Source organism: Uloborus diversus, chromosome 1 (assembly GCF_026930045.1).
Source record: "Uloborus diversus isolate 005 chromosome 1, Udiv.v.3.1, whole genome shotgun sequence".
Taxonomy (NCBI): domain Eukaryota; kingdom Metazoa; phylum Arthropoda; class Arachnida; order Araneae; family Uloboridae; genus Uloborus; species Uloborus diversus.
The window spans coordinates 63965183-63978187 of NC_072731.1; the positions used below are offsets into that span (position 1 = coordinate 63965183).

General features: G+C 31.5%; 1 protein-coding gene across 1 annotated transcript in view; it reads right to left on the bottom strand.

Annotated features, from left to right (window-relative positions):
• Positions 1-2090: 2090 nt before the first annotated feature.
• The window catches only part of LOC129222828 (uncharacterized), a 73902-nt gene continuing 62987 nt past the window's right edge, over positions 2091-13005 (bottom strand). The window contains exons 11-15 of the mRNA XM_054857417.1: positions 5659-5829; positions 5422-5504; positions 3489-3564; positions 3302-3403; positions 2091-2168 (exon numbers count right to left, since the gene is read on the bottom strand). Coding sequence (XP_054713392.1) covers positions 2091-2168; positions 3302-3403; positions 3489-3564; positions 5422-5504; positions 5659-5829 — 510 coding nt within the window. The remainder of the gene's footprint in view (positions 2169-3301; positions 3404-3488; positions 3565-5421; positions 5505-5658; positions 5830-13005) is intronic.

The window sequence follows — 13005 nt, forward strand, 5'->3', positions numbered from 1 at the left end:
GCTATAAATACTGCAACGTATGTTCTTAATCATACGGGAACAAGTACTATTAAAGGGAAAACTCCTAATGAATTATGGTTTAACAGGAAAACTGATTTGAACAAATTACAAGTGTTTGGAACAGATGTATTTGTTTTAATTCCTAAACAACATAGAAGAAAATGGGATCCAAAAAGTAAGAAAGGAATCTTTATTGGCTATGAAGAAAATATAAAGGGATATAGAGTTTATTTTCCAGATACTGGAAAAGTAGAAATATCAAGAAATGTTATTTTTAAACCGAACTTTGAAACTGACAAATTTTCAATTCTTAAAGATCCGAGCTCAAATAATGCTAATATTATATCAGAAAGAGTTGATGAAATATCTGAAGACATAAATACATTTGAAGAAAGAGAAACTTCATGTATAGATGTAACAAATGAAGTTTCACATGAAGAAACAACCAATTTAAATGAAAATGAAACAAACGAGAGTAAGGAAGAAAATTTTGACACTAGAGACAATCAAGTTGTTGAACAAACTGAAGGAGGAAGACCAAAACGCGATAGAAAACTGCCTGCCTGGTTAGAAGATTATGATCTTTCTGACACTTCTTTTCTTTGCGATGAAACAATTGAGTCATCATCTTCAGATTGGAATGAATCAATTAAAAATGAAATCAAAGCTCATATTTTGAATGGAACATGGGAAATTGTTGAGAAAGAAAATGATTTCAATGTAATTGATTCAAAAATTATTTTAAAGGAAAAACTAAATCCTGACGGAACTTTAGAAAGGAAGAAAGCTCGCTTAGTGGCAAGAGGATTTGCTCAACGACCAAATGAAGATTTTTTTGCTACCTTCGCGCCTGTTTCAAAACTAAGTTCAATTAGATTTCTGTTGGGGATTGCTGCTGAAGAAAATTTAAAGCTTTCACAACTAGATGTATCAACAGCATTTTTAAATGGAAAGTTGGAAGAGAAAGTTTACATGGAGAAACCTAAATGTCTTGAAAAATTTCTTCAAGAAATACTTTTGGAAGAAACTGAAAATGGGATCAGTGAACTTTTCTTAAAAACTCAAAAAATGTTAAGTGACATAAAGAAAAACTCCAAAGAAAAGGTTTGCTTATTAAAGAAGGCATTATATGGACTTAAACAAGCTGGAAGACAATGGTTCAAAACAATTAATGCGAAGTTAATGGAACTTGGATTTTCATCATCCACAGCTGATCCATGCTTATACTCAATGAAGAAAGGGGGAGATAGAATTCTTTTAGCTGTGTATGTTGATGATATAATTATTGCGACAAATAACAATGAAGCTGTAAACGATCTAAAGAAAAGTTTAATGGAAAGTTTTAGAATAAGAGATCTAGGAGACTTAAAATATTGCTTAGGAATGGAATTTGAACAATCGCATGATAAAATTGTAGTTAAACAACGAAAATACATCAAAGAAATTCTAGAAAAATTTCATATGAGTGACTGCAAAGCGGTTTCAAATCCAATTGAACCTGGTATCAAATTAGAAAAAGCACACTCTGAAGAAAAGAATAACATTCCATACCAAAATTTGATAGGTTCACTCATGTATCTTTCTATTGCCACAAGGCCAGATATTTCTTATGCCGTAAGTTATTTAAGTCAGTTTAATACATGTTGCAACATGCAACATTGGAATGCTGCTAAAAGAGTTTTAAGGTATCTCCAAGGCACTAAAGACTATGGTCTAATATTTAAGAAAACTAAACGGAATATAACTGGATTTACTGATGCAGATTGGGCTTCGTGTACATTAGATCGCCGTTCCTACACAGGATATTGTTTTATATACGCTGGAGCTGCAATTAGTTGGGAATCAAGAAAGCAGAAAACGGTTGCTTTATCAACCGCAGAAGCTGAATACATGGCATTGACTGAAGCTGCAAAAGAAGCTTTACATTTAAAGCAACTTGCAAATGACATGTGTATTCCTCATCCTAGCATTCAAATATTCAATGACAATCAAGCAGCTCAGAAGCTTGCATCAAATCCAATCATAGGTTCAAGATCAAAGCACATTTCTTCAATGAGAACATTGCTCATTTAATCCTAATGAGATTATTGTCAAGTAATGGCAATGGAGATTGAATTTTGCATGCTTTCCTCAGCAGGTAAGGGATTAAATAAACCCATTATTAACCCCTGATGAAAATAAGGAAGAGTGTTATGAGATTGGCATGTCTGCACGTGTATTTATATATCTGCCTGTAGCACTGTAGGTCATAAATAGATGAGTCGATTTTAATTTTCTTTTGGTCCGAAGGGAGATTTGATCAAGAGCATTCTTAGCTAAGTCTCACCTTTGTACAATTTATAATTTCCAAAAATAATAATTAAAAACCTCGAAAATAGCGTTTTTCTTGATTTTGGAAGTGAAAACATATTTACACAGAGCTAAAATATTAGTACCAAAAGAAACGGAACTTTTTCGTGTCCGATGGAGGTCTGACGAACAAAGTTCATCTTAATGTGAGATCAGCACAGCAATACAGGTCAGGGTTTTTTTTTAAACTTTTTAATATAATATTAGTAATTGTTGCTTTTTTATAGTTGTGTATTTTGCAGGGCATGTAGGTGATAGAGCATATACTTGGCGAGAAATTGAAGACATCGGGAAACAGGTATCAGGAAAGAGCAGCTAACCAAAAAACTCCCTTCCTTTTAAATTCTAAAATAACTTATTGCATATTATATGAAAAAAGGAAGATAAGAAAAAAGAAACTGTCAATAATAATGAGTAAAAATATGATGACGTGTATATATGTACAAATAAAAGCTTTAAAAGGAGTTTAAAACTGCAAACAGCTGTTTTGGCGTTAAAAAATGAAACCCCTTCTTCAGCAGGGGTGCCCGCCCCCAAAGAGAAAGGCCTCCCCTAAATACCATGATATCCGCTGCCCAAAAGCAAGATCCCCTCCTAGGTGGGCACCCTTGTCTTCAGTGCATAAAAAGAGCAATAGAACAAGTCATCCACGTCTTATTTTTCTTGTTCATTTGTCAGTCGTCGGACTTGGTTGTTCCATTTCTCTTTTTATGCACTGAAAAAGGGGTTTTATTTTATAACCCTGAAATAGCTGTTGCAGAATTTTTTTAACTTCTTTTAAACGCCTTTATTTGTTCATGTATACACATTGTCATATTTTTACTCATTTTCTTGTACAAAGTTTTCCACTGCTTCTTTTACATAGCCAATAATAATATAAAACAGTAATAATTATCAGAAAATTGTGTATATAAACGCATAAGACTCTAATTCTAAAAAAAATACATACTACTTTTGATGTTCCTAATTTGAATAAATACTTCCACTCTTTCCATGTCAGCTTTTCATCTAATGCTGATTTCAGTTCTTCAATCCGTAACATAAACATTGGAATCTATAAAGATCCAAGACACAACTTATTGGAATGACACATCAAGAAAATCAGGATTAAAAAAAAATGAATAAAAAAGCAAGAGTACCTCATCAATTAGCTGCTCCAAATTTTTAGCTACAGACCTATTTTTATTTACTAAGTTCATTTCACTGAAGCTTTCTCTATTTTTAAAGGGAAACAAAAAGTCACAGTCATGTTACTAAAAGTACTGATTAGACACATAAACTAATGGACAATATGATTTACACTACAAGGTAGTAGCAGCATAAACAAAATTCTAAGAGAAACTCATAAAAAAGTTACTTTGATATTGGAGAGTAATAAAAACAGTTTGGAGAAAAATAAATAAATAAATAAACAAAAGATAAAATATTTTATAACAAAAAGCACAATAAAACTTTCTCACAGCTAAACTTACAGGAGGTTCATGCTTTATTTATTAACTTATTATTTACAAAATTCATGATAAAAAAAAAAAAATCTTGATCCTATCAAAAGTATGAAATAAATACTATTTTAAAAAAAAAGATGTTCAAATATATTTATCTTAACCTGGCCATTATTACTGAAGAAGTAAATGATAATCATAAAAAACATTTTTTTAATTAAAATACAAAATGTTTGAAGGACTATATGTTTCTCATATTTTCTTGCTGCAAAACATTTACAAAGCAAAAAAAAAAAAAAAAAAAAAAAAGTGAACAATTCCATTCATTTATTTTAAACTAGTCGTACCCGCAGGGCTTTGCCCGTAATAGAAATATTAAAAGGTCTTTTGGTTCGCCTGTATATTTACAAATAATGTATGATGAATTTTCTCGCCAATTGGCTTGTACCCATGTTACGGTTCCACGTTATGATAATTTCATAATTTACTCGTCCATCTTATGATAATTTTGTTCTTAAAATTGGAATAGAAAAAGAACGACATCGAATTTTTGAAAAATCACTTTGAGGTGCACACCCCATGCCACAAACCAACTTTGTGCCAATTTCATGAAAATCGGCCTAACGGTTTAGGCGCTATGCGCGTCACAGAGATCCTGACAGAGAGACTTTCAGATTTATTATTAGTAAAGATATTGGGAAATGCTCAGCTTCTACTCAAACTTTTCTTCATAAACCAGACGCTGAAATTTCAACATTTAAGATATATTTGTGTTTACTTTCCCTTAATTCACATGAAAAAACTAAACTCCAAACCACTTCAAAACTTTTGAGTGCATCCACAAATACTCAAACTAGTTCTGTACTGACATATGTATTCCTCTTTAGCAGTACCATCATCAATTTATTTCTTCTTGGTGTTGGGAAAAGGCTGAATTTACTTTTTTTCCCTCCAAAAAATAAGAAAAGTTTTGACTGATGGACATTGCAACAAAACATGGAAAGGGCATCAAGTGCGGTAGAAATACCAACCAGTCGGTTTCACCAACAAAAGAGTTCAGATCTAATAGTACCACACTCTAAGCAGTTCTTTTAGTCTTGGGTAGACATTACAAATTTTTTTGCATATATTTATTCAAATACAGTTTCATTTCTTTCATGAAATAATTGCATGCAATCTATAAAAAGTAGAAAAGAACTGGAAAGATAGTATTGGTTTGGAGTTGCTTACATATTAATTTTTAACTTTTTTCTGTTTTTTAACACAAAAACTGAACATGAAATAAAATATAATACTGCAGAAGAATTCATTTTTAAGAAAATGCTAGGAAGGTTTAAGTCCACTGAAAATTATGAAAGTTCCATTAAAAATATATATTCCCCCCTCTCCTACTCTAATCAGTAATGAATGAAAATGCATTACTACAGTGATGCAAAATATATTTCCAAAAAACAAACAAAAAAAAAAGAAAAGAAAAGAAACTGAATAATACTTCACGATGAAGTAAGCACAATTAAGTATAACATTTGAAAAAAATACCCAATGCTTTGTCCTTATGTAAATATAGAATTATTTAATGGAAGGGGAGGGGGCCTAATATTATACAAAACTTAGTTAACACACAACTTACTTTTTGTGCATGAGGGTCAAAAAGCTCACAGTGACCCTTTCATGAAAACTTCTTAATTTCATCAATTCTCTCATGTGTAAAGCCTGTAAGGAGAGGTTTCAGCCATTTTTAAATGAAAAATACTATGAAAAAAACTTGATATCAACTTGATATTCATTCTCAGCCAATAGCAATAGAATTCAGGCCACTAACAAAATAAAATGGAAAATCAAGATTGAAAAATGAAGTACATCTCACATTTTTAAGAGATTTTCCTAAAGCTTCACCAACACTTCCTTTTTTCCATCTGTCTGCAAACGAGGAAAAGTTTTTATCACTATTATTGCTGCTAGAAATACTGATGATTTGTTCCAGTGCAGATTTTGTTTCTGTGACAAACTTAAACATGGAGTCTAAAGTGTCTTCAATCTGTTGAATAATTAAAATATTTTAATATAAAGAAATAAATAAATAACAAAAGTCATTAACATCATCATCTGGTTCATTTTAATTCATAAGCAATCAAATACAAATACAAATACAAAAGTGACGACCAGCAACAGGCTCTGGGCCCAGCTAGACTGGTCCTAGTCAATTTACAATCCCCAATGAAGATCAATGGCCCTCTTAAAACTGTCTACTCCTTTGCTCATTACCACCTCTTCCGGTAAGCTGTTCCAAGGTTCCACTACCCTGCTAAAATAATAATTTTTCCTAATATCCATGTTAGCCTGAGATTTAAATAGCTTAAAACAATGACCCCTTGTCCTGTTTTCAGAGACAAGGGGTTCAGAGACAAGGGGGTAAAGTTATAAAACAATGTTTTATAACTTTAATAAGCAATAACTTCAACTAGAAATTTTTTTACCAAATATAATTTTCACATCCTCAATTCTTCAACTACTTTCTTTACTAAAAAATAAAATTCTTTTGAATGTAAAAAGACATCTTTATGTTTATTCAAAAGTGAAATAATCTTCCACTTCCCCCGATTTAGATGCAGAAACAGGACAGATGCTATTAAAAATTCCCCAGGGAGATAGCTTTCCCATAAAGTGCTCTGCACCAAAATGAACTTTATACAGACCATTGAGGCTCTAAAATAAGATCCTTAAACCATCTTCCTACTATGCGAAACAATTTAAAAGCAAACCATGAAATAAGTTTGGAAAAAAACATTTGAATCTTCACGCTCTATCGGAACCTTATCTTCGTGTAAGGATTTGTTTTCCAAAATCTTGTTCACTTTTTGCCAACTATTTATGCATTATTACATAGTATTTGGATTACATTCCTAATGAAAGTTGTTGAATCACGGCAATAATTGTAAAAGGTTGTTCAGCAAAATGAATCACAGTATATTTTTGTTAAAAAGGTTTTATGTATCTTATCAGTCATTTGATTAAGCGAGAAACTTTTAATCAAAATTTTGAGCATTTATTTTCACCTACTAGGGTGATGGCACCAGTAACAGATAGTCATAAGTTTGGATTTAAATAATATGATTTTAGGCAGGTTAAACTGATGTTGCTGTGGTCCATGAATATGGTGCAGTCATCTAGTGTTATCAGAGTGAATTTCTTGAGTCAGGAGGTATTTACAAGGCAGTAGTGGAAGGTTATAAATACCCACCATGAGGTTAGCTGGTGTTTTATGCTGCTATTTACGTTAAGAAGGTGAATGTTTTCAACCATCATTTTGTATTGTAAAATGTTGATATGAGTGCATGCTGGAGGTATTTTTAATGTTTGAACTGTGCTATTTTTGGTTTTCACATCGTTTTTCACGTACAACCCCTTCTAATGTGAGTTTTATCTATATCTGTTACTCATCCCCAGAAAATCTAGTAACAGACACCCATGCCTGTTATTGGTCCTTGAAGCCTTTTTCATTGTTTTCCTTTTTTTTTTTTGCTTCAGAAGAGGTTAGTCATTGATTTGATTTCATCTACAGGTTCAATATTGAAAATCGAACAACATGACTAGTCTCAGACAGGTGTCTGTTACTCAAGCCATATTTTTTTGCAACATCAGAATAGTGAATGCACCTCTTTTTTTCAGTTCAGGATGGCCTCTCCCTTGCCAAAAATTCTGTTACAGTGAAGAACAGATGCAAACAGTCTTATTGGATGTAAACAGTAGGTAATAATATGAGTGTTGCCCATGGGCGTCCATATGAAAATTTTTTAAGGGGGGGACTCAGATATTTTCACCATGGTTTAGCAGGATATTTTTCCCATAGAAACCGATTGCAGTACAGATTAGAGTTATTAAAATTTGACATTTTTGATAACTTATTCATTAATGGCTGGAAAAGAAATGTTTTTGCATTTTTGCAAAGGAAAAAGTAATCAACAAGGAAGTTCTCATTTCTAAGGGTGGCTTAAGCCCCCTCTTGCCCCCCTATATGGGCGCCCTTGGTGTTGCCAATTTATCAAGGAAAAATAGAGTCCCACAAGTTACACTACTGAGCAAAGTAAAAGGCATTTATCCTAGCATAAGCAGGACGGGTCCAGATCCGTGCTTTCAAAGGATAAGGGGAAAAAACTGGTACTCTGCATAGCCTCATCATCTAAAGCAGGGTTTCCGATACTAAAAGAAGAATTTTTCAGGGTGGCGACAGGAACTGTGAAAAAAAGTTCCCTGACTTTTCCCTGATTTCCCTGATTAAGTTCACCAAATTTCCCTGATTTACGTTACCACTGATAATGGTTTTCTTTCTTTGCTCTACTTGAAATCCATTGTATGTTTGTATAAAATGCAGTATTTTAAACGTATTAAGTTGTGTAAAGTTGTTGAACTAAAGATATATTTTAAAAACATGCTACTTTTTAAATGAAATGGTTTTAAAAAAAACATATCAAGTCAATTTTTTTGGAGGAAAAAAACTTACAAAACAGTATATTAAATTTTTCTACAATGGAAAGATTATAAAAAATTAAAAAAAAAAAAAAAACTTTACTTCCAAGAATTACTTAGTATAAGAATTTTAAGAAAATATTAAAATTACTCTTAAAAACATATGTGTATTTATGATAGAACTAAAAAGTAATTGAAACTATTTTGAACTAAGTTTTCAAACAGTATAATAATTGTTGCAAGAATAACAAGTAATAGTGAAAGTATAGAAGTAATGTAGTTATTCTTATATAACTAATTGACATATTTATGCAAAACAGATGAAGCCATTTGACATCCATTCATAGGGAGCTTTTCTCTAATCAAGAACATAGGTTTCAATGAATGAATACAGCATTTTAACAATTAAAAAAATATATATATTTACTTAAGTACACAAGTTAACTCTATTTCAAATGATTTCAGTATGTAACGAGAAAAAATCTTAGATTGCTTTTGTAACAAACAACTTTGAAATGCAAGAAAAAAAAAGCAATTAGTAAATTTCAAAATATATAAAAGAAGAATACAACTTGGTTATAAAATTGAAGAATCACTTAAGTCTCAAGAAAAGAAAATCTTTATAATCTGTGGTGACAACAAATAGTATAACGGAAAAAAACAAAGTTTTTTTGATTGAAAGTTCAATTTTAGCAATTAAATTAAAAACGCGAAGAAATAATAACTTTTAAGCTTTTATCAGTATTAACTCAAAAACCAAAGATTTCTTCTTGAAATCGTGATTACAGTACGCTAATTACTTCGAAACAATAGAATAAAGGCAAAGGAGCTAAGGCATTAATGAAGGTTTTCTCTTTGCCTGAATGGTTGTTTATTTTATGTAGCATTGAAAGCATAAAAGGAAATTTCAAGCTAGGTAAAATAAACAACCTAACAGACACAGAAGCAATCTTAGGAAGTTCATCCTGTGGGTAATAAGTAAGATTCAATACTTTGACATTGAGGAAAAAAGATGCACAAATATGCGGCAGTGTATAATCGCACCTCATTAATTTTAATTTTTTTTGAACAGATAATTGGCAGAAAATGAGTAGGGAATTAGTGTACTTAATTTTGTAAAGCAAAAAAAAAAAATTTTTTTTCTCCATAAAATCAATTTTCCCTGATTTTTTTTTATTTTTTCAAAACTCCCTGATATTTCCCTGATTAATAAAGTTCCCTGACTTTTCCCTGATCTGTCGCCACCCTGTTTTTAGAGAGTGTGCAGCTGCTGTTAAAGGAATTTGGGGAGAAAACTTTCTTTTACTGATGTTTTGGGAAATCATGGTACACTGGTTTCCTTAAACGGAGTCCTTCAGTCGCTCATAGGATCAGTGAAAACCTTACATTGTCCCGTTCAAAAGTAACCACAGAAAGCCTAGGCAACTGGTTCAAGACTGACCAAGAGAAGTACATTCCTTCAGAAAAATTAGTGACATTTAAAGAAATGAGTGCCTTCCATTCTGTGGAAATTGAAGATAAGTTCTATTATGAACTGTGGAAAATAACTGAATCAGCATCCAAAGAGTCATGGGAGGAAATAAAAAGTAAAGAGTGAATGGGACCATTGATTCTGTTCAAGAACATCTACCATCAAACACAATTCAAGATCAGTTACTTCTAAGTCACCTTAAACCCGTCCCCTAATCATCCAGTAATTGGTCAGAACATCCAACAACCTGGAACATCCAAATCCTGCGAGACTGGTGATGGTGACAAGACCATTAGTAGTGTCTTGGGCAGGATTCCCAACCGCTTCAAAAAAGCCCTTGTTTCGGTTCCCTCCCATTCTGCTCCTGCTAAGAGTGTAAATATAAAATCTAACAACAACAATAGAACACAAGTAGCAGTTATTAGTTCACAAGAGTGACAAAGCGAGGAGCTGAAAAAACAAAAATACAAACAGGAACAAGAAGAGGCTAAGAAGATACCGGCTGAAGCAAGACTTCAAAAAAAGAAGGAACAATAAGACATCAAGAAAAAGAGGAAAAGATGAAGAAAAAGAGAAAAACAGAAGAAACCAATAACGAAACCACAAAATTACAGAAAGAGGAAAGTGTCATTATTTACAGAAGAAGAATGCCATCCAGTTTAGATTTCAGAAGGAGGTGAAGAAGACTGATTACCTACATATTTTTATTTTTACATTTGCATAGTTTAGTAAAAAGGCTGTTAGGCAAATTGCCTTCCTACTTATATTATAAATGAAATGCTTTCAATTTTGAAGTTTAAATCCAGATAATTGCACGAGTTTAAATCTAATTTTTGTGTGTTTGTAAAAACCTTGTTGTTGTCTTAAATTCTAATTTATGTATTATTATTTATTTATTTATTATTATTTTTTTTTCTTGTGATGAAAATTTTCTAGTTTAGTAGGTATTCAATTACTGTTAATTTGAGTTTAAAGGCTTTTGTACTAGAAATAAAGAATGTTTGCAAATTTTAAGAGAAAAATGGAATTTTGTCTATTACTAATCCTGTCTGTTACTCATCCTTTTAGCCTGTCTGTTACTGGGTATCACCAGATTTTTCGGTGTCTGTTACTGGGATTTGGAGCTTTCTTCGAAATTCAGCAAATAAAAATAGAATTGACTAATTCAGAGGATCCAGAAGCAGCCAAACGTTAGATGAGATGTTGTTGCATGGGAGAAAAATAGTTTAAAAAATTTAAATACATTTAAAGGGTGAGAAAATTGAGTTAACCTGAGAGCGATGTCTTAAGCATGTCTGTTACTGGTGTCATTACCCTAGTTGATTCTCAAACAGGTTTTAGCTCTTTCTTAAATTTGTGAGATTATTTTTACACATAAACTGCAATCCATAATGTAAAACTTCAAACTAATTTTGGGGTGTTGGAGTTGCGGGTCAAATGCCCAAAAATTTTAGGAGTCAGAATATGACTCCACAGTGATGGTAAACACATTTGTGCTTTGAATTTATTTTATTTTGATTCAGTCACATTTATCTCTGACTAGTGTTAATGTTGTCTATGCGAGAAGATATTTTGATTTTTATTAACAACTATTTTTCTTATTTCTTGAAACGAAAAATCTAGGAACATATTCAGAATCTATACAATTTTTTTTCCATCTTTTGGTACCTTCTCCCAGAGGCATAAATGCTAAAAATGTTCAAATTGTTCAAAAAATACCGTTAAAACAGTTAGATAAAAAACCTTTCATATATATCTTCTTAACAAAACACTTTTTCCAAAAAAGTTTGTTTGAAGCAAATCCGTCTTTAACTTCGGGATCTATGGTTGTCTTAAATTGCCCCGCAGATGCTAATGTTAAGTTTTATTGAACTGTTTGAAATTGAACAAAAAAATTTTCAAACAAAGAAGTGAAAAATGGAAATGAGTTGTAATGAAAGTCTTTGCTGAGATATTTTGTTAAAAAAAACTTGTTCAAGTCAGAGTATTCAATCAAAATTTATTGGGGGCAGACAGACATATTTTCCTCATCTTATAACCCTACTTTTAATTTTTGATATTTAAACTATTTATTTATTTTCAACTCTTTTTTTTTTTTTTGGTTTTTAGATGTATTTTCTTTTATGCTTTTTTCTTTCTTTTGCTATTACAGGAAAGTAGGCTAAAAATAAAAGGTACATCACAATGAACTACTAAAAGGTACATCACTGCAAAACAATCGAATCCTGTGTAGACTTCAGCATTTATGAACTATTTTAAATGAAAAAGTTAAACAAATTTACAAAGAAAATCTGATTTTCTTTTCATATCTTTCTTTTTTCTGGTACTTTTTTTTTCTAATAACAAGTAAATATGCAAAGCAATCAATGCGCAAGTACAGTAGAGTCTTGAAAATCCAAGTCTTCGAGGTGCTATATTGATGTTAAGGTATACATTTCATAGACAAAAAATGTTTTAATCTGAAAATTTTAATATTTTGCTTAGTAGAACAGCCCTAACAATATACTAAAAGGTAATAAAAAGAAATTGAAAGGTTTACGTCAATAACACTTGCCAAGTGACATGAAATATTCTTTGACTGTTAGAGATGTATTAAGAAATGTCTTGGAGAAAATAGGAAGTAGGTTGATACAAAAAATAATTTGAAATTAAAACATTGTTTTGCCCCAAAGAACGAACAAACAGTTCTCTTGGAATATCAGATTGCAATTTAAAAGGAAAGTGTAAAACTTGACGCTGTACGAAGCGTATATATGAAATTTTATCCTTCTATGACTATCGTTTTTGTATTATGTGAGGGACATAAGTATGCTCACACATAACAACAAATGTAGCGACAAAACTCATCAAAACTTATTCGAGGACAGTTAAAGGGCAGTTTTTGGTTACCTGCAAGTTTACACACAAGTAGGTACAGACATCAAGAAAAGAACTAATCAAAACTTGTTTAGAGTTAATTAAAACATAAATTTATGTTGATATTTCAGTGATAAATTTTTAGAGGAGACAATATTTCCTTTTCATAGCATAAGGAATTAAACAGCGCATGTGCTTATGTAGTCCAAAGAATTTTTTGGATAATCCGAGTTTTCAGTAATACGAGGTGGGGCGAGCCCCAATTACCTCGGATTTTCAAGATTCTACTGTATTCAATACCATCTATTTTCCAAAGGTAAATGCTTATAGCAGAACATATCAAATCCTCTAATTATGAAAATGGTAGTAAAAAGATAGCATAAAAAATTATTCAATTCAATTATTAATAATACAATTTAA